Genomic DNA, 25680 nt, shown 5'->3' on the forward strand with positions numbered 1-25680 from the left:
TACAGCTGAAATTCAGCTCCAGTGTCTCTAGTTCAGTGATCCATTTCATAGAAGGCCTGTTCTATTTTTTGTTATCTCTGTGCCAGCATTCCTTCTGTAGCTAGAATTGTATCTGCTTGCAGGGTTTACAACTTGGAGAGCATGTGTGGGGGAGAAAAGATGCAGTGCCAGCTTCAGCTTTATTTACAAGGTTTGTTACAAGACCAGATTTCGTCAGTGTATTTTAAACTAGCACTGGCTTGGTGCAAGATTCTATGAACAAACTCGGATTAACTTCCCTGGCTGGGGTTCAGGCTCTTCTGGAGACTGCAGAAAATGTTTGATGGTAGAGGGCTGCAGGACTGGACTTCCCTTTCAGCTGTTTCACTGACTGCTCATGCAGTGATGGTGATTTATTTGCTGATGAACATTTATTTCATGTGTAGTGATAGGGCAGGCTGGGCCAAAGCTGGTTATTTTGTCAAATCACAAAGCTGTTACAGGAGGGGTTTCTGAACACAAGCTCCTGATGCTAATTCCACAGCAGTATCAATATACATTCATTAATTGTCCTTGCTGGACCCTTTCTCAGAAGGTCCTTTGGGAACCCCACACCTAATTGCTTTCACAAAAAGCACCTGATAAAGCAGATTAGCAAGGCTTTGTCCTCACCAGCTACTCACATGTTCTAAAACATGTAGAAACCCTGCTTTTTTGTTCCAGTAGTAAAAAAAAAATCGCACCTGACAGGAAGGTTTCTGTCTGGCTGTGAAATCTGTAAGATAGTATCACTGCACTTCTTATATGTTAGGTTTAGTGTAATCTGTTAATTAAATGTGCAGAGGGTTCAGTTTGCCTGGTCAAGCCTGTGTGGGGAGAGCTTCTTGGCTCGTGTGTTTGCCATCAGGGACTGGCTGTCTCTGCTGCACTCTGGGCAGAGGTGCAGGAACAGCATCCTCCAGTTGCCCCATGTTAAATGTTCATTCAGCTGAACCTGGGCTCTGGGAGAACCTGTTGGTTCCATTTTCCTGCTGCCTGTTGTTGTTTGCCTCTCTCCCAAAGCCTGGTGTCTCTCTCTGGCTGTTCCTATTTGCGTCTGTTCACGTCAGCTCGGTTAATTGTTGTCTTTGCATCTCAAAAGCAGCTGAGCAGCATCATCCAGCATAAATCCATTTCATGGGTGTGTATCTTCAGCCTTATCAGCGTGCCACAATCCCCACAGCAACTCCCACAGGCTGCCTCATTCCAGCCTCTTGTGGAGTTACAGTGGCTGGGGCTGGTCAGGGAAGAGATGCCCAAAACAAGGCAGAGAACCGGGGGCCCTTGCAGACTCACCAGCTTCACTCTCCAGCCACAGGAGAGCTCCAGAGCCGGCTCTGAGAGCTGCCCGAGGGGAAGAGCTCTGCTCTCCACCTGCACCATGACCTTTTCAGGGAGCAGAAGTTAAAAACCTTTCAAACACACGTAGTGACCTTTGCCGTGCTCCCTCTGCCAGAGAATCAGGGTCTCATTGATGATGTAAGGGGAGGGGGATGGATGGATGGATGGATGGATGGATGGATGGATGGATGGATGGATGGATGGATGAAGGGCTTGGGTGGCTCAGAGGCTCAGATCCTGTTATTAAGTGAATTTTTATGAGTCATTATTCTGCAAACCTTTGCTAGAGCTGCTGTTGAAGCACCATTTCCTGCGAAGACAGTGGCAGGGGTAAGCCACAGCTGTAACTATAACAACCCCGCTGCAGCCAGGAGCAAATTGCTCTGTTTCCATGTGGAGCCTGGAGAGCTGGGAGCACGAACACCTCGCTCCAGAGGCTGCTGCAGAGCACAGGAGAGATCAGCAGTGATGTGCTCGAGTAGATGTGTTTCTTTTTAGGTTTATTATCTCCAAGTGAGGTTTGTGGGCTATTTTAAGATCTCCTCAAATGTGTGCTGCCCAGTCCAGACAATTCAGAGCCGTGGTTTTGGGTGCTGGGCTTTGAGCCTGCTGGTGAAGCTGGGGAGGAGGCTTCACCACTTACAGGCAGGATAATGCTAATAAACTTACAGCTGCTTTGAAAGATGCTGTTGGGAGATTTTGGGGTCAGTGAGAAAGTCATGATGGTGCAACCATGGGAAGAGCACAGAGATGTTCTGATGTGCTTCACTCCCAGCAGAGAGTAAAGCCCAGGCTTGAACGACCCATCCTCCTCTTCAGTAACCAAAGAGCTCCCGTAATATTGTGATTTTTACAAGTTAACTTTTAATTTCCAAGCGTTACGTAATTTACTCCAATTACTCCTCAAAGCTTTTTATAAACCATATTTCCCCTTGACCAGTCCCACAGCTGATCACTCAAACCATGGCACAGCTTTTCTCCCAAACTCATGACAGGGTTTGGAAATCAAGCAGCCTATTCATGAATACTAAGAGGAACGACAAAACAAACTAATATTTGTGGAACCAGGGGGATGTGCGAGCGTGGCTTTTCCTGCAGAGGTTTGTAGCCAGCAAACATGCATTTTCCAGGAAATAAAAGTGAGCCTGATCTGGAGCTGTGATAGTTATTGTTTGATTTTCTGGGCAGTGCAGAGGCTGATGTTGTACTGCATAGTGGCAGAGGAGTAATACAGGTGTAGTTGGCATGGCAATCCATCCTAAGTGATGAGTGTCATTTAAATAAGACAACAAACCATTGAATAACCAGCAGAAAGAGCAGGGATAGGCTTGAAATAGCAAAAATTAGCACCTACAGATGTAGTATCGAATTTAGCCCGGGCTTTTATCTTTGGGGGTGGAAATGTTAAAATTCAAACTTGTCTGTGCATGGGGCAGGTCTAGTACATGCAATGGCAAAACAAGGCAGAAGGCACACAGCAAAAACAGAGATCTGGCTGGATCCTGTGGGGTTGGAATTAACTGGGAACTTTAAATTATTGCTTTTTTCTTAATTCAGAACTACTGTACGAGCAAGAGAATGTGCATATGAAGCCTGTTGAATGAATTCTCCTACCTTGTAAAATCTTCTGTCTCTCAACCTATTTGATCTTTGAATTTTGCTGGGCTTTTTTTTCTCAAAAGTGCTATCAGGTGGGTTTTTTACACTCTACAAACATCAATACAGTGGGTTATGTTTTCAGCCAGGCTGAGACTACACCTAACTTTCACCAGCAAAAAGCAGGAAATTCCTGTCTGAAAACTCCCAATTTCCCCCCGTATTTGATTCACCCTCAATTTACCATAAGAGCTGTATTTCCTGACACTTGGAAACCTGTTGAAATCAGTACAAATTTTTCCAGATGAGGGGTTTGGAGGCCCATTTATTCCGAGCTGCTTGGGTGAATTGTGTGGAGCGGTGGCAGCATCCCCCCGAAGGTGCGTCACCACTCTCTGTCCTCCTGCCAGGCCAGGACACGGTCTCTGCTCAGCCCTCCTTCCTTCTTTAGGGAGCTGTAATCAGTCATCTGAATTACTCCAGTTCTAAGCACCTCCACGGTGGCTGTTTTCTTCACAACAATCAGAGCTGATATCAGCTGTTTACACAAGGAAGGGTACGAGCATCTCTCTGGTATCTGGCAAACTTAGCGATCTGCTCTCGTGGCAGATGGCTCCAAATTAAGCTGCTTCACAGATGGGACTACAAATGCAATTCCTCAATAATGAGGATGAAAAGGGAAAAAGGGATCTAAGGATTTATGGTTCCCGTGGTCCAAAGGCCTTCTGAACCAATGTGATCCATATGTATTCCAAAAGAAGGAGTTTACAGCTACAGCCTCTGCAAGAGGTATGGTTGTGAAAACTAGAGAGAAAAAAAGGCAAGTTTTCAGTCTTAGTGGCTAATCATCGGTTTGATGGAAGATTACTGCTCTGGATAGTGTTAGTGAACCTAAAACTTGACCTCAAAAATCCTCTTCTAGGTGAGCTGATGAGTGAAAATCCACCTTCATCTTTGTTCAGATCCCACAGATCAACAGCCTTTTGTGAAACAGAAAATGAAGGCTGCATTAAACCACTTTATTCTTGCCCAAATCCAGTAACTTCCTTGAGACAATGTGATTTAGCTTAATTTCTCTACTCACACAGGGGTTTTGTCCTGTGTGCAGAAACCAGGGTAAAGTTTAGCCCTTACCACTGAGAGCCCTTGATTCTGCTGGTACGAGCTCCCTGTCAGCCCTGTGCTGCCACTGACGGGACCGTTTGAGTCAAAAGAAAACAGTTCAATTCTCAAAATTCTCACTATCTAAAATCCAGATTGTGCAGGCAGTTGGAAAGAGGAGAGGTTTAGGAGAAGGCATCTGTATCAAGGAATTGTGTGGCAGCTCTGAGCTGTGGCTGTGGAGCCCTGAGGGGAACAGGGTGTGACTCAAGCCAGTCATTTCAACATTGATAGGAGGGGTCCAAAGTGAAAAGGAAAGGCTGAACCTGGTTAGGAACACTCCTGAGCAAGAGGAGGTTCTGAAGAATAGAAATAAGAAAATAGAATTAAGAAAAATATGGCCACAAGTTCTCAGTGTGGAAGTATTTGAAAGGCACAATAAGGAAGAAGGATCGTGTCTGAAAACAGAGAAGCAGCTTCAAAGCCTAATGGCTCCATTAGCACCCAAGCTTTTCATTATTTTTATTGATGCAGTAATAATTCACAGTTATGGTTAACATGCCTTTGACACTGGTGGCTGCCTTCAAAATGAATTCCATCTAATTAAACTAAACAACAGAGAAATCAAAGATCACTTCAGCTAATGATTACATTTAACTGTGAAATTCCTTCCTCCCTCCCCATTGCCTCGGTCCCCAAATGATCTTAAATCTAGGCGAAAAAGAACTGGGGTGAAACATCTCCTGGACTCAGCAAGCAGCATCAGGATTAAGGCAGTGACAGATAGCAGATTTCTGACAGTGGCAATAAGGCACAGGCTCCTTCTCCTGGGTCAACACAAAGTCTGTGATTATTTCCTAGGATGCTGGTGGGGGTCAAGCCAAGAACTGCATCACAGTGTGCACAAACATGCCATGCTTGTAATTGAATGTATAGACAGGTGAGAAGTCAGGAATTACCCAAGATGCTTCCCAGAGAATTGTCTTTACTGATCTGTGGGAGTGTTCTTAGCACTTGCCCGCTCTGGGCATGCTGTACAGTGAATTTTCAGTCAGATGAGATGTGTTCTCAGGATTCAGCTGGGTGGATGAGCTATTATAGGGGAAAAAAATCCTGTTTGTGCTGCTACACAAGTAAACTTCTGGGCTCTCTGTAGATCTCTGGATTAAGGAGTTTAGTTTCAAAAAACCATATTATCTACCCAGCATCCATGAATGTGCCTACTGTACCCACCTCCCTTTGCTCCTAAGCCCCAATTACAGCATCCCCTGGCATCAGCCAACATGTGTTTGCCTCTAGTCTGTGTGAATCCCCAAAGCCAGAAGTTTGACATGGCTGTTCAGATTCCCTGATGCAGATTTGTGGGAGATTCTTCCCGGTACAACAGTCATAACACATTTTTTTTCCAAGGGAAGCTTCTCTCTGTGGGAAAAGTGAATGTAAAAAATTATAGGCTCCTCCAAAACAAAGCCCTGGGGTCTGTAAAGATCTGTGAGGAACTGCAGGGCAGCATAGCAGGAGTCCCTCAGCTCTTACCTGGCTGTTGAACAGAGCTGTGCTGGGCTGGCAAAGTCACATTTATGGCTTGTTTATCCCTGTAGGAGCAGTATTTTGCTATCCCATGGCAAAACACTGCCTGGTGGGGCAGCCCTTTGGTGGCAGCGGTGGTGGAATATCAAAAAGGCGCTGACTGGGAGCAGTATTTCTTGTCTCTGAATTGCTGCAGCGAGGGAACGCTGTGAGCCAAGGTCTTTGCTCTGTCATTGCCTTGGGAGGATGCTGGAAAACTGCTGGAGAGGCTCAGGGCCATGTGAATTGTTGGTACTTAATTCAGGGCAGGGAGAGAGGGCTGGTGTGCTCCAAGTACTCCTCAGGCAGGAGATGATGAGGCAGTGCCAGGCTCTGCAGCATCAGGGGCACAGCATTACCTAGAGCCTTTCAACTCCCTAGCACTGACAATATCAGAGGAAGTCGCTGCCTGAGTGGGAATAAAGGAAGATCACAGCCACACAGATTTTTATTTTCTTTTTCCTCGTGCAAACCCCTGCCACCTGTCTAGGTTGCCATTTCTTTGCTGTTGCAGACTCTGGGGTCTTTTCAGAAGCTCACAGCGTCTTCTTGGTTGGTAAAACAGCAGTGCCAAAAGCACAGCTTAGTAGTCAAAATGGGGAATAATGAACCTCCTGGTCTGTGAGCATCAGGATGTGTTTTGTGCACCATCAGGCAGCGCTGGGCTGGCGCCAGATGCAGTAACTCATTCCTCTCCCTGACACTGTCTCATGATCCAGTCTGATTTAACTTTTTTATTTTTCCTAAAGAAATGTGATTGATTATGAACACAACCCAAGGAAAAAGCCCTCCCTCTTCAAGCCCTGTTAGCAAGATATTACCTCACCTAAACTTAATGAAACATCTCTCATCCGCACAAGGTGATAAATTACAGGAAGAAGGGATGTTTTATGTACAAAGATGATCTAAAAGGCTGTAGATAGCATGATTATTAACCTATATTAGCACATCTTGTCCTTGTTACCACTAAGAATAGATAATACAGAGACCAAGAAAAATGAATCAAAAAGCTGGACAGCTCTTCCTCCCAGAATAATGCCTGAAAAATATTAGAAAAATAGTAACTGTAATAAAATGAAGACTACCTTGAAGGCAGAACCTGCAAATTTCCAGATAACCATGGGCTGTCTTTGTTTCATTTGTGTTTGGGTTCAGGGGAAAGCTTATCCGTAAAATGAAAAATATGCAGCAACATTCCAAAGTTCTTGGAGTAGTTAAAAAATTTAGAAGACTGGATTAAGCAAGCTCTTTAATAAAATTCATTTCAAAGCTTAAAACCAGCATTAAAAATAAGGAATAAACCATAATAACTTTTACTCAGAACAGCTGCTCCTATCACAGAATAACTCTTAAAATGGTAATGAAGAAAGGTGAAAAAGCCCAAACAAACAGCATTTTGTGTTTCCAAATGAGGGGAAAAAAACCCCAGCTGTCAGGAATATGCCAGCTAGTTTTCCTATCCAGTCTTGAGGAGATAATTCAGTTCACTCCTGTGTCAGTCATCCTGGATTTACACCTGTGTTGTTGTCACAGTCTCAGGAAAAAGCTCCAGCAAGCAGCCAGGGAATCTCTGCATTTTGGGAAGATGCACAATATTGCATTTTTGGTAGATCCATGGGTCTTAGTCACTTAGGCCACTTCAGCAACTTCATTTTTTGTCTGGATTTGTGACGGTCCTGAGCTTTTGTGCTGGGTTTGTTCCACCTGCAGAAGCGTCCCCATTCCGTGAGCCCCAGCCTGTGCAGGTGTAGGATGGAGCCAAGGTTCCCTGGAGATAACATCACACAATATGAGATAAACTAGGACTACGAAAGGCTTGTAAAACATTCCTCACAGAGGAGGAGCCATAGCCAGGAGAGGCTGCAGCTGCTGGTGGCACACCAGCACTCTGAGCAGGGGTAGGCACTCACCAGCCCAGCTCCCTGCTGGATTCTGGGGCTCTCAAGTGCATCAGGGCACGGCAATTCAGGGCAAAGCGAGCTCAGGCTGCTCCAGCTCAGCAGGAGAGGTTCAAACACGAGGTAACTCTCTGGCAGCGTCCCTCTGTGACTCGCAGAATCAGCCACACTGACTGCACTCTTCCTTCATTTCGTCATCAAGTGCCTCATCTCATCTCCTGCAGGGAGAGGAGAGGGCTCAGGAGACAGAGACACAGGGACAGAGACACAGAGAGAGGGCTCTGTCTGCAGGAACTTGCCACAGGCCATTAAAATGCATATTTACCAAATCCTTTCCTCCCAAAGGCTCCTCTCCCAATCCCTCCTTTCTTTAATCCCCAGCAGAAGTTATTATGTAGCATCAGCCACAAATGGTGACATCTTTTGACAATCTTTCTGGCTGTGCTGCATTTCCTAAACACATGGCTGAACACAAGCTCTGATGCAGTTCTGCCACTGTCAAGTGCACTAGGTTTCAGTTCAGCTCTGAGAACTAATCCCTTGGGCATACCTCCATTTTTAAACACATGGATAAGAAACCAAATTAAAACTGGAAGAGCCTAGAGTAGGTCTGTCCGTGTTTTGCTTTTGTTTACTGGTTGCAGAGAAGGATATTTGGTTATACAGATATCACAGATCTACTTTTTCACGTTCTTTCAGTAGCAGTGCATTACATTAATTAACAGTTATTGGCAGTTCTATGATTCTATGCTTTTTTTATTCAAAGGTACCTATTTTAGTGTTAATGTGCACCATCTGGTAACCTTCTATCAGCATTTGGCTTGCTACAGGGCACTAAAAGGTACTAATTTTCACTGTTTTGCAGTACCAGTCTGAGGAGCAGAGATTTTATTTGGCTTTTACAGGCACATTTGTAAGTCACTGAGGAGATTTTAGACCAGAAAGAGCCTTTTCTTCAGCTGGATATTCTGGGACAGCTGTATTGGAATCAGTGGAACACTTCAATAACAGCAGAGCTTGCCCATAAGTACATCTACAACAACGTGAGCCTTATGCCAAAGTTACAAAGATCATTAACAACCAGCACAAAAGCCCTCAAACTACTTTTTTAGATAGCAGTTTGTGTTGTTCATTATATTTCATTAACCAAATGACATCGTTTCAGTCAATGAATTGCTCTTGAGAGAAGAAACACGAACTCCCTATTAACAGAAATACTGGCATCACTCTGATACCAGACGTGTCTCAAGGCATCTCTGGCTAAGATGCTGAGTTTCGTGAAGCCCACACCACCATTTCACCTAAAATAAATGCATTTATTTTACAAATTTATACAGCCATGTACCATTTTCCCAGGGTCCCACACAGGTTTGCTTCCAGTGCCTAAAGAGAGCTCACAAGAAAGCTGTGTGATATTTGTAGCTTTCCACTGAGGCTTGCACAAGTTTGTGTTGGCAATTAGAAAATCTTCTATAGCACACAAAAAAAAAGTCAAAAAAAGTTATACAAGCTGAAAAGAATGCAGATTAATGTATTTACAGTTGATCATGGCTATACTTACAATTTATTGCACTGATCCAGGGGAGATGAGAGTTTATGAAGTGCAGGTGGCTTGAAAACAGGGCAGTTCCAAATGTTACAGGTAAAAACGCTCTGAGTTATTCGCAGACAAAATATTATTATCCATAGAAGGCAAAAGGTGCATTTCCATCTGTCTGTTAGTTTGGTTGAGGAGAATGTTTTTGAGCTGAATTTCCTTAGTTTTCCCATTTCTTGCTGCGTGGTTCACATTGCTGAGCAGTCTTGGTGCATTTGAGCTGGGTTGCTTTCACACATCACTAAACCAGAGGAGCTGCTCCAGGGACAGGTACCAAACTAGATTAAATTCAAAGTAAAACTCCTACAATACCTACAACAAGGCCACCAGATCTTCAGTGCCAGCTTTTTTCCTTTTTTTTTTTCCCTTCTGTAGTTTAATTCCTCTTACACTGTACTCCTGACTAACAGCAGAGATTCCTGCTCTCTTTCAATCCAGAGCTCCTTTCCAGCAGTGCACTATTTTGCTGGAAAACTTATTTTTTCCATTCAGAGGAGGGCTTAGCTGTGCTGAACAGCGCTTTTATGTGAGCTAATCCTTCTCCTTTTAATGAATTAAGCTTGTTTCTTCACCCTCCTTTTCAAATAAAGGAGATTTTTCACTCGCTGCAGCATCTTTTGGAGCAGCAGTGGTACAGGGGTAAGCAGGCCACCTTATGAGGATTAAGTCTAGGCAAATGATAACAGGGATTCAGTCACTTGTTGTTAATGGTAGCATTAATTTCTCAAATGAAAAGAACCAAGATGAACTGCAGAGAAGGCCTTTGCTCCCGTGCAGGTAGTGGCAGTGAGGTTCTGAAGGACTCGGGTTAGCAGCTGGTGTCAGGGGATGAGGTTAATGGAAAAGAGTTTTGTTTTTCTGGTCACTTAATGACAGTAACCTTGGAAGAGCTCAGCAGAGCCCTTGGGGTAGAATTAATTATTCCTCTTCTGCTTCCATCACTGCAAGTTAGCCCAAGACACGGGAGAAGCCGATCTGAACATGAACTCAGCTGGGCAGAGCATCACAGGAGGAACATCAGCGCTGTGTGTGATCTCTGCTGTGAGAGAAAACAGCCCATGAGCAAAGGCTTTGCAGAGCCACAGGTTCAGAATACATAGTTTAGGATGCAGGTTATCAGAATACACTGTGTGAGAAGACAACAAAAATATTTATCACAAGACAGGCAATTTTGGGCCAATTCGTGGCCTTTGCGCCAGGCAGACACAGAAAAGAGGCCGCAGCAGCCCCTGGTCACACTGTCCCTGTTCTGTGCTGTGCTGGTTTGTTTTGCTGCCCAGAAATAACTCCAGCTCCTGAGAGAGGAGGCCTTGCACTGATCTGCTCCTCTGTGTCTCTGCACCACCATTTCCCTCTGTATGCTTTAATTAAAAGTACTGTGAGCTGCCCAGGAAAACACGCCTTCCCTGCCCCTGCTGGAGTCCTCATGAGGCAGCGCTCTGTTTTGGGGGTGATACGAGCCAGAACAAGGGATGAGAGATCCCTTCATTCGATCCCAAACCTTGGGAAAGGCATTTTGAGTGTCCCAGATCCATCTTTAGAAAGCCTCTGGAGCAGACAGGATTAGCGCTATCCCCACCTGTAACATCACTACCTTCTCCTCAAGCGCCCATTTCATATTCCAAGCAACATGAATTCCTCATCTGTGTAAAGCTGAAAATCCTTTTTTGCAGCCCTGGGTACAATAACTTCCATAGAGAAAAACAAGATTAAACTTGACAGTAATAGAAGTGGTAGAGGAGGAAAAGCGTTCTTCCTTTGAGGCACAGGTTCTGAGTACAGCAGCCAGTCACTGATTGAAAAAGGGCAGGAAGAAAGATAAATGCAGTTATAGTCAAGCATCAGGTCTTAAAAAAAAATAAAAGCTTGTAAGAAAGAGAAAAAAGAAAACCCCACACCTTTCTCTTGACATTTAACAAACTACCTAAACGAGCTAAGCAAAGGGAAAGGAAGAGAGTGCAAGACCTTACACAGAGAGCTGCTTTCAGCCATTTGTTACTGGATATCTTAAAATACATTTATCCAGCCTTGCTAAGAGACACCAAGCCCTCCATGATCTACAGCAAATCCTCAGGACTGTTTTCTCCCCCTCCTGCCTCTGTGGGGACCAGCCTGCTTGGCAAAGCGCACACCTGCGTGTCTGTGGGTCGCCAGGGATTTAAATCCTCGTGTGCCACATCCAGGGGAGCAGATTTGTTCCCCAAAATGCCTGCAGCCACCCAGTGAGCCCTGCTCCCGTGGCTGACCCTGCACCTCGCTGTGGTGAGCACCTTTGGGAGCTGTTGTCTGGCACGAACAATTCCTGTCACGCTGTTAAGTGTCAGGGTTCCTCGACCAGCGTTGGCTCCTTAGTGCTCTACAGGCTCTTAACTCCCAGGAAACTGAGATTCTGAGGCTGGAGGTCTCATCAGCTGTATCCTACAGAGGGATTTCTTACCTCATGCTCCTCCATCAAGGCTTTGCTTTTGGATTTAGGCAGACTGAGGAACGTTTGCTGCCGCTGGGACCTTTTGGCATCTCCGAGATGCCTTTGACGTTCCCAAAGGGAAGCAGACCCACAGTTCCCCCAGCCCAGCCGTGCCCCCTGGAGCAGCAGGGATGTGCCAGGGCAGGAGTGGTGGAGAACAGAGTGTTTGAGTAGTGATTAACACACAACAAAGAGAGCTGCCTGCCTGCAAATGGAAACACACTGGGTGCTTGTGATGTAACAGCATTCCCATCTAATTTTACACTCTGCATATAGTAATAAGACACAACAGGGTGTGCATTAAGCTCATCTTTTGAGAAGTGCAGCGGTAGCTGAATAATGCACACCCTGGAGTGGCTTATTTGTAGTGGACTATGGCTCATTAATTTTACATTTAGTTTTTTTCAGATCCGTTTTAAAAAAACCCACAAGTCTCTTCTGAGGGCAGTTATGTAATGTATCCTCACACTGAAAAATATTTTCAAATAAAAACAGTAGGCAAAAGTGAGAGTTTTGCCCAGCTGCAGACCAGGGTTTGGTGTGTTTGGTTTTGGGTTCTTGGTCTGCTGATGCAGATATATAGTGCAAATAATGGTAGTTTTGGAAATCTATTCAGTGTTCACTCTTTTCTAGACTTTTCTTTCTTTTTGTGGAATTACCTGGGCCTTTTTTCTTCCTTTTTTCCCTTCTCTTTTTTTCTTTTTCTCTTTTTTTTTTTCCTTCCATTTCGCATATGAGCCAATACCCATCTCAGATCAGATTAACATCTAAAGCATTTGGATGGGGATGGGACTGGCTTTTACACCAGACTAGGAACAAATGGTCAGGAGGCAGATTTGCAGGATTTGGGGGAAAATGGTTTTGCCAGAATAGCAGTGTGCAGATGAGCCAGCCTACAACAGCATTTAAAGCACGGGGGGCGTCATAAAAACCCTGTTTTGTTATGACATCGCTCCAAAAGTGTGAAGGAGGGTCTTCTGAATTCTGCTGCTCCACGTGAGCTATGACTTTTTTTCCCCCTTGTGGTTTATGCCTCCATGCAGGTTCCAACCTTGATGATGGACACCCAGTTCTCGGAGTTCACTCCGGACATCACGCCCATCATGCTGGCGGCTCACACCAACAACTACGAGATCATCAAACTGCTTGTCCAAAGACGGGTGACAATCCCACGCCCACACCAGATCAGGTGCAACTGTGTGGAATGTGTCTCCAGCTCCGAGGTGGACAGCCTGAGGCATTCCAGGTCGAGGCTGAACATCTACAAAGCCTTAGCCAGCCCTTCGTTGATTGCCTTATCGAGCGAGGATCCCATCCTGACCGCCTTCCGGCTGGGCTGGGAGCTGAAGGAGCTGAGCAAGGTGGAAAACGAGTTCAAGGCTGAATATGAAGAGCTTTCACAGCAGTGCAAGCGTTTTGCTAAGGACCTTTTGGATCAAGCACGGAGTTCCCGGGAGCTGGAGATCATTCTCAATCACAGGGATGATCAAAGCGAAGAGCTGGATCCCCAAAAATGTCACGACTTGGCAAAGCTAAAGGTAGCAATAAAGTACCACCAGAAAGAGGTAAGAGCCGCCTAGGTGTGAAGGTATTGGGTGAAATAATTAATTTTTCGAGTTGCTGTGGGTTTGTGGAGCGTACATGGATTTTTGATGGGGTTTTTTACATGGATTAGGCACAAACCAGGAGGCTCAGGGCACCTTGGTGACAGCGTCAATCTGACAACAACTGAGGGCAGCAGGACTGGGACTTGTTGCAGTGGGCTGTGGCTTCTCCAGCACCAATAATTTCTGTCCCAAAGCTACTTGAATCCCATCTCATTGTAACCCATGCCCCTGAACAGAGCAGCCTTCAGACATTTCCAGGTCCGCTCGCTCTGAAAGCTTTTCCCTTTTTGTACAGGAACCCAAAGCTAGGAGGGGTTGCCTGGCTCCTGAAGGCTGGAGTGCAGGAAATAATACATCACACAATTCACCTCCTGCAGCTACCAAGCACTTCCAAGCACCCATTCAGCACTAACTCCAGAGGGCCAGAGATGGAACAGCAGCTAAAGAGAGCAGGAGAGGTTGGGAGCACTCCCAGAGCCCCAGGTCTCCAAGTTACCAGCAGTTCTCGTGAAACCACTCGTGTGGTGCAAATATTTCTTCACACCTGTGACACCTCTTGATCCTCAGTCCTTCTCTGTTTTAGGAACCGAGAAGCAATTCCCAGAAATTCAAACTCCTGCCCGTAGCTCCCAAGAGGGAAGCCGTACTTCAGCTAAAGGGCACAGAGCCTTTCAGAAGCCCTGATTTATAAGTTGATTCAATAAAGGCCATGAACCCCAGGAGAATGCTGACAAGAGTTTCATTAGTTGGCTCTGGATTTCCTTTCTCTTTCCAAATCCAGACAGAATTTAGGGGATGATATATTGCTGTTGGCCGGCGATGTTCCAGGTTATCTGAAGGAGGAATTTAGTTGCTTGGTTGAGGAACTGAATTTCAATGTGTATTACATATTTCTGTGTCTGGAGGGTCACCTGAGTGGCAGAAGATCCTGTCACATTCCTGTGTTCACTCTCTTCCCCCCATCCAACAGTGACCCAGCGTGGTGTGATCCCTTTCACCTCCCTGCAGGGCTGCACGTGTCCTCCGAGGTACAAACAGCCAAGAGGTGAAAGATGCACATTTCCTTTCCTCCCTTCGGCCTCCCCAGTGCCAGCCCCTCCATGCTACAAGCTGGAGCCAAAGCCCCAAACTTCCTGGGATCCAGCACTTGACAGCTTCCTGCCCTTAGTGAGCTGCTCTGGGGGAATGTCAGCTCGCTGGTGTCGCCTCAGGTTGTGTTTTTTGCTCTGTGACACGCTTGGGTAACACCACAAGTGCTTCAGAGACATGGACAAGAGTGAAGAGCTACTCTGGAGAAGGACAACCCAGGTAATCAGGTCGGTATTCATGGAATCTAAGAAGGAGCAGAGATTCTACTCCTGTTTTTCTGGGCCTGGCAGGCCCAGACTCTGCAGCCACAAGCTCCAGGTTGCCCCAGCGCTGCTGTGTGCAGGTCACTGCTGGTCCCTCTGCGTCCCTGGTGGCATCCAGGTGTAAATCTGTGCCTGCTCTTGTGTTCTCACTCAGAACTCACTCAGCCCTCTGTGTTTGAAATGTGCTGAACAGTCCTGAAGCTTTTTTATTTTAAATTTTTTAATCGTTGCCTGCTTTCTTGACAGTTTTCATCTTTTTTCTTTTTTTTTTTTTTTTTTTGGGCGTATTTGACTGAATTCCAAGCATATGGACAAATTCCATGTTTTGTGACATATTCATGACAGTTCCAGCCTAAAAATGACAGAAAATACGCTCTGTGTTGCCAGCTAAACTCAGTTCTGTTTTCAGGTGGAATTCTGGTGGGCAGGGGCAGAATGAATGAGGCTGGGAAAGCAGCTACTGAACCCTATCATCCCACCTGGTTATTCACAAAAACCCTGAAGGGTGGCTGGGGTTTCCTTATCATAATAATTAGGCCATCTTATAATGGTAATTAGCACAACACAAAACATCAGGCAAGATACAAACATCCTTGCCAGCTTCTGAAGAAGTGAGTAGGAACCTTTGCCAGGGAGACACTGAGAAATGTTTTTTAATCCTGACTGGAGAGTATCAGACAGAGAGGATTTTTGTGGGGACAGGAGGGAAAATTTTGGTTTGGTTTTCATGCAAGACGGTTCTGCAGAGAAAAACAGCAGACTTTTAAAAGTAGATCATCTTGTTCTGCTGAAGCTTTTTATGTCTTAATGTTAAATGGGATTGGATTGGGTGGAGAAGCTTTTTACACCTTAACACTGCCAAAGATAAAAGTCAAATCTCTGGTAGCCTAAGAGAAAAATCCATCGTGGACTTGGTTTATTTTCTGGGGTGTCAATTGTTACTGTAGTTCTTAGTATTCAGCACAAAGAATGTGTAATTTCATATTGATTTCAGACAAATTTCCTGCAGCTTTTTTTTCTTTTTGAGTGAAATAAACCTGAAAATTTCTCCCCAAAATATGAAATGATTCCATTTCAGCTTAGTCAGGCAGATAAGGTCAACTTCAAGATTCTTTTCAGAGAAGCTGTTAAGGGGAGGTGGGTGAAGAGATCAGGGGGGTTGTCTTTACAAAGGCTAAAAAAAATCTTCCATTATCTTTTGGTTTTTGTTTTGTTTTTTCCCAAAAAACCCCTTGGGGAGGTGCAAGTTTTGGCTACTCCCAAATATGACCCATGCTAAATATTTTATAAACTGAGAAACGTGGTGCTCATGAGGAAGAAGACCATTCTTCTTTGGAGGAGGGCCAAAACAATGGAGAATAAATTTGTTGCTTTTCCTGTTTGTTTTTAATAAGCCTGTAAATCCAAGGTAAATGACTGTTTACACAGGAAGGGGGGAAAAAAAATCAATTACACAGGAAAGATTAAAATATGCCCTAAGGTAGCTTTGCAGTATATTTTATGGCAGTAAGTGGTAAAAACATGCTGTGCAACGTTCTCAAGCTCCCTCTCTCTTCTCATGTCAAGTGTAGCATGGTTGTGTCCTCAGTTTCAACTTACTGTGATCATTTCTCTAGAAGATGGGAAGGATTTAATAGTTGTGATATCTGTTGGCATGGCAGTCACAAAACCTGAGGGGGGAAAATGAGGACAGCACGGTGGAACACGATGAGTTAGACCCCACATCAGTTCTCTCAGTCCACTGCTAAAGACATTATTTTCCAAGGATCACAGTAATTAAGGTCTAAGAGACCAGCAGGCTTTTCATAAACTCTGTAGCATGTGTGCCATTTGTCTTCACATTATTACTTTTCTACTTCTTTTATTCATGACTAATTTTGGAAGGAGAAAGGGTACTGAGGGCCTAATAGGAAAAGGCACAGCTCAGCTGTTGAGGATCAGTCTTCACTGTGCTCTCCCAGCACCAAATTAGCTCTGCATTTGTTAATTTGTTTGCATTTCTAAGAAAAGATAGGGAAAAGTCATCTCTTAGGATCTTGCCAGTCTCGTAAAGCACAGTTGTGTATACAGGGTGTGTGGCTGGGTGAGGGAATCAGAGCAGAAGCAGCATGCAAAGAGAATTTTGATGTCCTTTAAGCTTTTTTTGCTTTGCCAATAATGTGAAACAACCATAGTGTAGCAGTGAGTCAGGTCTAAAAGGGCAGATTTCTGCTCATATTTAACATTCTGCTGAGCCACAAGAACAGCAATACACATTCAGCTTATTCCTGCTTTCCTGCTCTCCACCACAGGTCATTCACATCTCCAAAATGAAGTGAAACATCACAGTAGTGGGGGTTTTAATGCATTTTTCTGGTGCTGGCAGGTTTAGTTTATGTGTCTGTGAGATGTCTACACAACGCAAGGCACTCAGAAAAAAACCCCATTATTTTATCTATTACTGTCTTGCTTAGCATGTCCACAGAATTAGATCAAAAGAGTGCAGAGAGAAATTCCTTCTCAGAAACCCTTAACCTCCGTCTCTCTTCCTCACTGTGCTCTCATCAAATGGCAGGAAAGGACAGAAGTAGAACTGTTTGCTTTTCTAATTTAAAAACAGTGCTCTTTGCCGTTTTTCTCTTCAGGATGAAGCTTCAACAGCTTCAGTCCTTTTTTTTTATTATTATTTTTTATTTATTTTTTTTTTTCCAGGACATTTACATAGACAAGCACCTCCTGAGATGCAGTTCTGAAGTGAATGAATAATCATTCCTGCCATGCCGCATATTTTTCCGCTGTGTCTTGACTCTTGTCAACCGTGTGGCTGCAGTCAGAAGCACAGCATCCCTCTCCAGGGAGCACGCATAAACCTGGGAAATTTCTGAGGGCACTTCACTTAGTGCATAAAAAGAGCTTATAAAAATATCAGAGATGCATGAAAAATGAAGTGTGAGGTCTGTGGAAATCAAAGCTCGTCGCCTGCACCTTGTTTACCCCTTTTGAAAGCCGTTCAGGTATCTTGATGGATGGCCACAGATCTTTCTTTGCTCGCAGGCAAAGCTCAGTTATTCTCCTGTGGGTTTGTCTGTTTTCTTGCCATACAGCCTGGAGGAATAATGATACAGGGCTGAATATTTGTATTGTGCTCTTTAAAGGCACAATGAAAAGTCTTGCTTGAGCCTGCACAGCTCAGAAGAGTAATAAAGAGGCTTTTACTTCCAGATTTCTAGAAGGAAATCAGGTCGTGAAAAGATCTTTATTAGGACTAGGTGAGGGAAGCAGAGCTGCTCCTTGTGGAAGCATTTTTTGGTTTCTAGTGGCCTGGAACACCCATATTCCTTGGTGTGGCCCACGGTGAGGACGGCGTGGTCTGTCCCGTGCCACAAACCCGAGCGTAAATTCGGGGATTTCAAAAGCACCGTGTGCCCAAATGTGACCTTCCCTTTTCCAACAGCCATCCTTTCATTTGTTGATTGTTGTCTGCAGCCGTATTCCCCTCTGCTGTGTGAGCAGAGGCCTGTGCTAAATGAAGCTGTTTTCTCTCAAACTCCATCCCAGCAGCACTGGACCACCTCAGAAAATCTCCTCTGGACGTGGCACTAACTGAGCTGTTATCAGCAGCCTCAGAGGCAGAATTTGGGGTGGCAGGTGAGGAGATTTGTCTATATTTGCACCTCTAAAAGAGCCATCCCTGCTGATCACTGGTGGTGCATGACTCAGAGCCCCTCCTCTACGGGCTTGTGCAGTTGCCAAACCTCTTTGTTCAGTTTGGGAAATTGTCACAGAAATCCAACCTGTACAGCTGCATCATCGTGTTACAAAAATTAGGACAAGTGGCACTTAAATCTTAACTCCTCTCCGAACTTGGAAGAAGAAATAATGTTCAGAGGGCTGATGGTTCAGTGCTTTGACAAAGTGGACTGGAATGTTTATTGGAGGGAACAGCATTATTTGGTACATCGTTCACGTAACGCCAGAATGTTCTCACTTGATGAAGGTTAGCCACAGATTGCAGCTGTCACGGAACAGAACTGCAGAACACTGTCTTTTGACAGCAAAATCATCTCTGACTAATCTTGTCATGCACCAATTTGAAAAAGCACCCTAAGACTGGTATGTAGGTCAAGGACAAGGACTTGGATTGCGTTATGGTGATGTGCAGCAGGCAGAAAATGCCAGGATCGTTCTTTGAGTCATTTTTGGTGTCCTGTGCCTCTCACTTAATGATCCCCTGGACAAAGATGGGAAATATGTTGAAAGCTAAAGAGGTTGCCACGGTTTTAACAGGGTTCAAGAGTGATTTAGTGAGTTTGACAGTACTCCCTTAACTTCATGTTTCCCATCAGTCTTTTTGCCAGCCAGAGAAGAGGCTTGGGAAGCCAAAGCTGAAGTACAGGATATGATTGATGGGCTTTCTGTAGACAACAGGAACTGGAGAGGAGAAATGATGCCTTGTGTGTTGCGACAGCCAAGCATTCAGCGTTCCCACATCTGAAGGGCTGAAGTGTACTTAGAGTCAGCTTTATGTCAGTGGAGAAGAGCAAATCATGATATTTCATACTTGGAATGACACTCTGAAGTAATAAACTCTGGGGGAAAACTGTGGGCATGGATTCTCTCATTTGGATGTAGAAGTGATCATTGTTGTTTACCTGATTTCTGGGAATTTCAACTTCACTCCTGTGGCTTAGAGAAGCGAGTTATGAAGCTCCATTCAGAAAAGAGCTGAGGTGGCACGCTCCTCTCTCCTCGTGTATCAATCAGGCCCATCACCACCTCACAGGTGGCTCCAGGAGAAGTGAGATGAATAGATGGCTTTGTCATCACACCCCCCCAAACTGAGCTCTTGTGCAGACTGACATTTCAAAGTTGTGACTGCAGTTTTTGTTCTTATTCTCTCCAAACCCCAGCTGGCTGAATAAACTTCCCCCAGCAAAGCGTGTGTTCTGCCAGGGTGATACAAGCCAGGAGCAGGGGTAGCCTTTGGAGGCTCCCAAGGAGGTGAGAAGTGTTTGTAGTGTGTTGCTCTGCTCTTTAGTGGATATTGGAGTAAATTTACTCATTCAAGGCAGAAAGGAAAAGGAATCCAAAATTACACAGTTTCAGCATAAACGTGTCTCAGGTCAGAGAGGAAGCAAAGGAAAACTAATTTTGGGACTTTTTATTAACACTAATCGGGTAAAGTAGGTATGTATTTTAAAATACTCATAAATGGCTTTTTAAATTTTCATGTTTGCTTTACTTACCACTTATTTAATGTAAATGTTAGTAATTCACTCGAGACAATGAGCCCAGCCTTTTACTTAAAAGTCAATACCTTCCCCACTTCTGCTAAAGCCCCTGAGAGCTCCCAGTATCCACTTCCAAAAATCTGTAACTCCTGAAGTGCTGCCTGAAAGAGCACTCAGGAAATGCTGATAGATTTGTCTGTAAAAAACACATTTTTTAGTGTTTTTCCAGTGCTTCTGTGCCTGATATCCCCTGTTCAGCTCTCGGGACCCAGGTGTGTGTTGGGAATTAACTCCCTGTGGGCTGGATTGCTCATATTCAGCACCTCACCTGGAAACCCAGCCCAGAGCTCCTGCATCTTTGTAAGAGACCTGTATCCTGGGATGTTTTCTGGGATGCATCCCTCAGGAATGTATTTATCAACTCTAGTCTGCTGTCTGCTTGAGTAAATACCGAAGAGTTGTGGTTCTGTTGGGTTCTTGCTCAGTGTCCGGCCCAGAGGAACCTGTTCTGCTGGGGTGTCTGCTTCACCTTGCCTTGATTCAGTGCAGAATTTAATGCACCTAAACCCTGCTGACACAGGCCATAAATATAAATACAAACCTACAGCTAAACACACATTTGAGCACTCTGGGTAGAGATGGATTTCATTTCAAGCTTAAAGACTTCATGATTGCTTCTTCCGTGGGTAGGTGTCCAGGATTTGCAAGCATCTGTCTTTGTCCCAGGATATGTGGGACCTTTTCATTAAAATATTTAAGCCAATCCAACCTGAAGGCATTAAATCCACGAATTTTGATGGAACAGTGGCAGGATTTTAGGGGTTATTCACTCTTTCCTTTTGTCAGCGTTCACCTCACTGCTGAATTTCCAATTGCTAGCACTTAAGCTGAGTTCATGTCTGCTGCCACCAGAGAGATCTATTATGGATAGGAGACCTTTAGTTAAGATTCATGTGTCATCATAATTTAAAATATTTTAAGAACAGATTAAACTAAATTCCTGTCTAATTTGAGGCCATATGTTCATCTGTGGAGGATCTGGAGTTTGTTTTATTCACCAGCTGAGGGTTTGAGCAGTTTGGGTGGCACCTGCTTTTCTTGAAGGGCTGGTCCAGCTCAGCCGTGTGATCTCCTTCATGGCAGGAATGCTGCCATGTGGATTTTCATCAGTGCTTTGCTGCTGCTACTCACAGCTGTGGTTTTGATAGGATATTCATCCTGCAGAAAAAATAGATTATGTCTTGGAAGTGTCTGATGAAGAATGTTGTGTAGTCCCTTTCCCCCACGTTACACAGCCCCCCCCTCCAACTACTTGGTCTCATTTCTCCTTATTTTTTTTTTTCCCCCTCTTGCAGAAAGTACTTAATTAACAGGATGAACAGCCATTAGGTGTTTACCCTCTGCAGCTCACACTTCGGCAGCAGAATGTAAATAACTTTGCAGTCATTAACAAGGTTGAACTTTAAAAAGAAATGTGCTACAAAAGAGGGTTTTCTTATTCATCCCACTGTTTGCAACACTGCAAACTTGAGGAGGCTGGCATTTCTTCTCCAGAATATGTGGTCTCACAGGGCTCACTGGCTCTCTGCTGCAGGCATCAAATTAGGCCACACAGAATTTCTCTCTCCTGTCTTGGGCTAATTTAGAAATGAGGCTCTTTGACTATTGCCCACTGGAATTTCCCTTAAGAGCAGTCAGCCTGATGCAACCAGCACATTTCCATTCTTCCTCAGATCTTGTTCTTGGTGAGAACGGGGGCAGAGGAGTTGGTGTGGCCCTGGAAACGCGTGGAGGACGGCAATGGCATTTCTGCTTTTCACAGGAGACAGGGATTCCCAGGAATTCTGCATTCTTCACAGACCTCTCTAAGATATGCTGCTGCCTCAGACACTGCACACAGGCTGCAAAATCTATCTCTGTTCCTGAGAAAATCTGCCTTTCCAAAGCTTCAGTTGTGGGGGCAGCACCATGCAGTGTTACCCAGTGGCCTTGCAGGTTTGGGATGCTCTGGGCTGCAGTGGTGTTGGTCTGACCTATTGAGAGGAGTGTCAGGTGGGAACCAAAGGTAATTTCATGGCTCCCACGCCACGTTTGGCTCTCACTGGTGACCTCCCTGGGAGCTGCTGGAGCTGACTGATAAAAGAACTTGGTCCTGCTTATTAAGACAGAGCTCTGCAGTTCCAAATTAGTGGTTATTCATCTATGAAGAGCATTCGCCCTCACCATCCGCAGCAAGAGTACAGACAAGAGCTCCAACAAACTCCAAACAAGAGGCTGTTGGCAGCAGTCAAGATAATCAGAATAAAGGCAGAGGGATGCTGTGCTCAGCCCCTGTGATGTCTATCAGGGAGCTATTTCAGTTGCTCCCTGAGGCATTCACATCTCAGCCCATCTGTGTCTGATCCTAAGTTACTTATGACTGTGAGAGATCAGGGATTTCCCCATAGATGAGGGGAGGCAGAGTGGAACATAATTTCTGTGTTTGACAGCGTGCAGAAAGCATTTAATTCCTGAGGAGTGAAATTTAGGTGACTTAAAAATATCAGTAAAGATTAGTTATTAAGGAAAAGACACTCCATCCAGCAGCTGCTTTTTTCCGCTTAAAAATATCCCCCTTGGTATAGGATTAGGTGGCAATGAGCATGATGAACATGGAAAATGAAATTCTCTAATAGCACAATCCACCTGCAAGCCAAATGTTACACAAAGACCCTGGCAAGGCTGAGAGAAGAGAAAGAGAAATAAAAGACTTTGTACTGCAGTAATCTCTAGAGTGCTTCCCAACTATGACTGGAGCTGCTGATCTCATTTCTTGGAAAGGCAAGGATATTTATCCCTATTTTCACAAGCCAGGGGACTGAGCACCTTGCTCACAGGTATCACAGGGGTGCTGTGCACACAGGGAGGGATTCTGAGTTGCATCTTCCCTCCCTGTGAGCCGTATCCTCAGCTAGGGACGGGTTCTGCTCGACAAGGTGATGGACAGGGAGGTTGTTTTTGGGATTAGCTCCTCCAGAAATGCACGTGGAGACCACCCTGGACAATGTTTTTTGTACAAGCACAGGCTTGGGTGCTTCTGTGGTGATTTAACCCCAGCCAGCAGCTCAGCCCCAGGAGCCACTCGCCCACTCCTGCCAGTGGGATGAGGGAGAGAACTGGAAGAGAAAAGTGAGAAAAACCCGTGGGCTGAGATAAAGACAGTTTGAACAGGTGCAGCAAAAGCCATGTGTGCAAGCAAAGCAAAACAAGGAATTCATTCAGTGCTTCCCATGGGCGGGCAGGCAGGAGCTCAGCCATCCCCAGGGCTCCATCAGGTGTCACAGTGGCTCAGGAAGACAAACACCCCCCACTTCCCCCTTCTCCCCCAGCTTTATGTGCTGAGGGTGGTGCCACACGCTCTGGGGTACCCCTGTGGTCAGCTGGGACCAGCTGTCCTGGCCGTGTCCCCCAGCTCCTTGTGCCCCCCGAGCTCCTCAGTGGTGAGGGTGAGGAGCAGGAAAGGGCCTGGCTGTGTGTAATCCCTGCTCAGTGATAACTCAAACATCCCTGTGTTACCAGCCCTGTTTCCTGCACAGAGCCAAACCCAGCTGCTGTGAGGAAAATTAACTCTACCCCAGCCAAATCCTACCCAGCACCAGATGTTTAGTTCCTGCATTCGCTGAACTGAGAATAAATGCCATCTCTTGGTGACATTTCTTTTCACTAATGCAGCTGTCAGAACATTCTCCATCCTGTCTGGGGGGTGATGTCTTGTGCTGCTGTTTGTGGTAGATGCTGGAGGCTCCTGTAATGCAGTCCTTGAATAAAATGCTCGTCAGGTGCTGGAGAAATAGTGTTTGATATTTGTATGTTCTCTTAGCAGAGCTTCTGGTGCAGTACATCTGCCTCTGACTCTGGACCATCCACAAAACTGGGATAAAATGCAGGTTTTTTCCTGCTTTTCATTGTGCAGAAACTGTAACTGATGCCAAACCCTGTCACACACGGTACATTCATGTGAAATGATAAAAGGCTGTGATGTACACAGGGACTATTTCAGTCTGTGGCACATGAAAGGCTTTGCAAAAATGTGAAAAAAAACACATTTGGGGTTACTTAGGTGGAAAATTAACTTTCAGGAAAAGCCTTGGTGTAAGTAGTGGTGTTGAAGATGTCAAGTTACTTTTCCAGTTCTCTGCTCTGCTATTTGCAAAGTAGAAATTTCCTTAACTTTATGGAGAAATTTTAAATTATGGAGGACAACAAAAGTTCCACAATATTACCAGAGTTTCATGGTACTTCACACCCAAAAAAATACATTTTTGTATTTTGTGTGCATTGATTTAGCACCATGACTCCTAGACAATCTTTAATTCATTCAGTGATTTCGTCTGGTCAATGAATTTGGGGGTTTAGTTTAATTAACAGCACCTAGAAGCAAACTCACCAAAAACCAATAAATTCTTTAGGCAGCACACCAGTGGCAAACCAAGCCTCATTGCAATTCAGAATTCCAATGTTTTTGCACGCTGGAAATTTTATTTTGCAGACAACTGCACTACTGGAGATAAAAGCATCAGTGCTTACTGATTTAAAATCTGTGATTAATAACTTGGACTAATACAAGTTAGTAAAAGTCTACTTTGGTAAGTGCTTGGCCTTACCTTTAATAAACACAGCATTTGGTGGTTTATGACATTAGGGAGTCTCTTTGTGTGGTGTGCTCAAATTTCCCTTGGGCAAATTTCATTGAGGTTGGGACCAGCTTGATTGGAAAATTTAATGGCTTTTTCCATTTCCAGTCCCTTTTGCCAATCTGCTCTTTAAAGCTGCTCTTTCATGATGTGTGAATTTGTCTCCATTTGAAGAACTAACATCAGATACAACTGAGAAAGCAGATTTTAGAAATGAGCTATTAGGCAGAGAAGAGGCACTTTTAAGAGGCTTGCAAGTTGCACAGCAACCAGAAGAACATATAGTCATTTGATTTCTCAAATGACTTTGACTTTGACTCAAGGGAAAAACAGTTTTATTCTCCCCTCAGAGCTTTCTATCATATGTGATAAAGAAAAAATGTGTTTATAACATTTTCTCCCTTAAAAAAAAAAGAAAAAAAGAAAAAGTTGTGCCTTGTCTCAGAGAAGCAGCAGCATCTCTTGCCCTGTGAGTCACTGCAGAACACATCCAGTAACAGCTCCTGATTGAGATCTTGAGAGAGCAGAGCAGTGTAACCTTCTGTTTCTTCCAGGTTTTGAACACCAAGCGCTGACCCTTCTGAAATCAGAGTTAAAACACAGCCAAGCACCAATCGATGCTTGGAGGTTTTCCTGTTTCTGTGGAATTGTTTCTCTTTCCTGCCCAGAGCAGCTGTGGCTGCCCCTGGATCCCTGGGAGTGCCCAAGGCCAGGCTGGACCGGGCTTGGAGCAGCCTGGGATGGTGGGAGATGTCCCCACCCATGGCAGGGGTGGAAATAAAATGAGCTTTAAGGTCCCTCCCAACCCAAACCATTTCGGGATTCTGTGATTTTATGATTGCTCTCCCCATAGATGGGATTTTACAATAATATTTTCTCATCACTACAAGCAACAGATCTTGGCTTTTTCTGGGGACACCATCCCCCCACGAGCTTCTGCCCATTTGCAGCTGCCTGCATGTGCTGGTTGGTTCCAAATCACACCCTCTTCTGATATTATTTTCCCAAGCCCTCTGGAGCAGAGTGTCACCAATTATGTGCCAATGCAGAAGTCATCAGCTTCATAAATGCCAGATAGTTCCCTTGGAGAACTTATTTTCAGTGCTAGTTGGGGTCATTCCCTGTGTATGAACCACCCAGTCCAAAAATGGTCTGATTCTGACATAAACAACTTGTTAAGACATATAAAATATATATTTCCAAAATGTAAAAATACCTACAGAAGTGAAAGACTTCTTCAGGATGAGCAAC

The 25680-nt window shown here is 44.7% G+C and overlaps 1 protein-coding gene and 1 long non-coding RNA gene across 3 annotated transcripts in view; one reads left to right on the plus strand and one right to left on the minus strand.

Annotated features, from left to right (window-relative positions):
* Positions 1-25680, plus strand: part of TRPC5 (transient receptor potential cation channel subfamily C member 5) — a 96670-nt gene that overhangs the window by 31160 nt on the left and 39830 nt on the right. For both annotated transcript variants that reach the window (XM_086850777.1, XM_086850778.1), the window contains exon 3: positions 12631-13152. In XM_086850777.1, the coding sequence (XP_086706903.1) occupies positions 12631-13152 (522 nt within the window). The remainder of the gene's footprint in view (positions 1-12630; positions 13153-25680) is intronic.
* LOC111929214 (uncharacterized) lies at positions 4615-11256 on the minus strand. The gene is made up of 4 exons (XR_002864589.2): positions 11182-11256; positions 9085-10156; positions 7536-7741; positions 4615-7393 (listed from the first exon to the last, which is right to left on the minus strand). It is a non-coding gene; the product is annotated as an uncharacterized LOC111929214 (long non-coding RNA).

Source organism: Cyanistes caeruleus, chromosome 14, assembly GCF_971803275.1.
Source record: "Cyanistes caeruleus chromosome 14, bCyaCae1.hap1.1, whole genome shotgun sequence".
NCBI classification, from domain to species: domain Eukaryota; kingdom Metazoa; phylum Chordata; class Aves; order Passeriformes; family Paridae; genus Cyanistes; species Cyanistes caeruleus.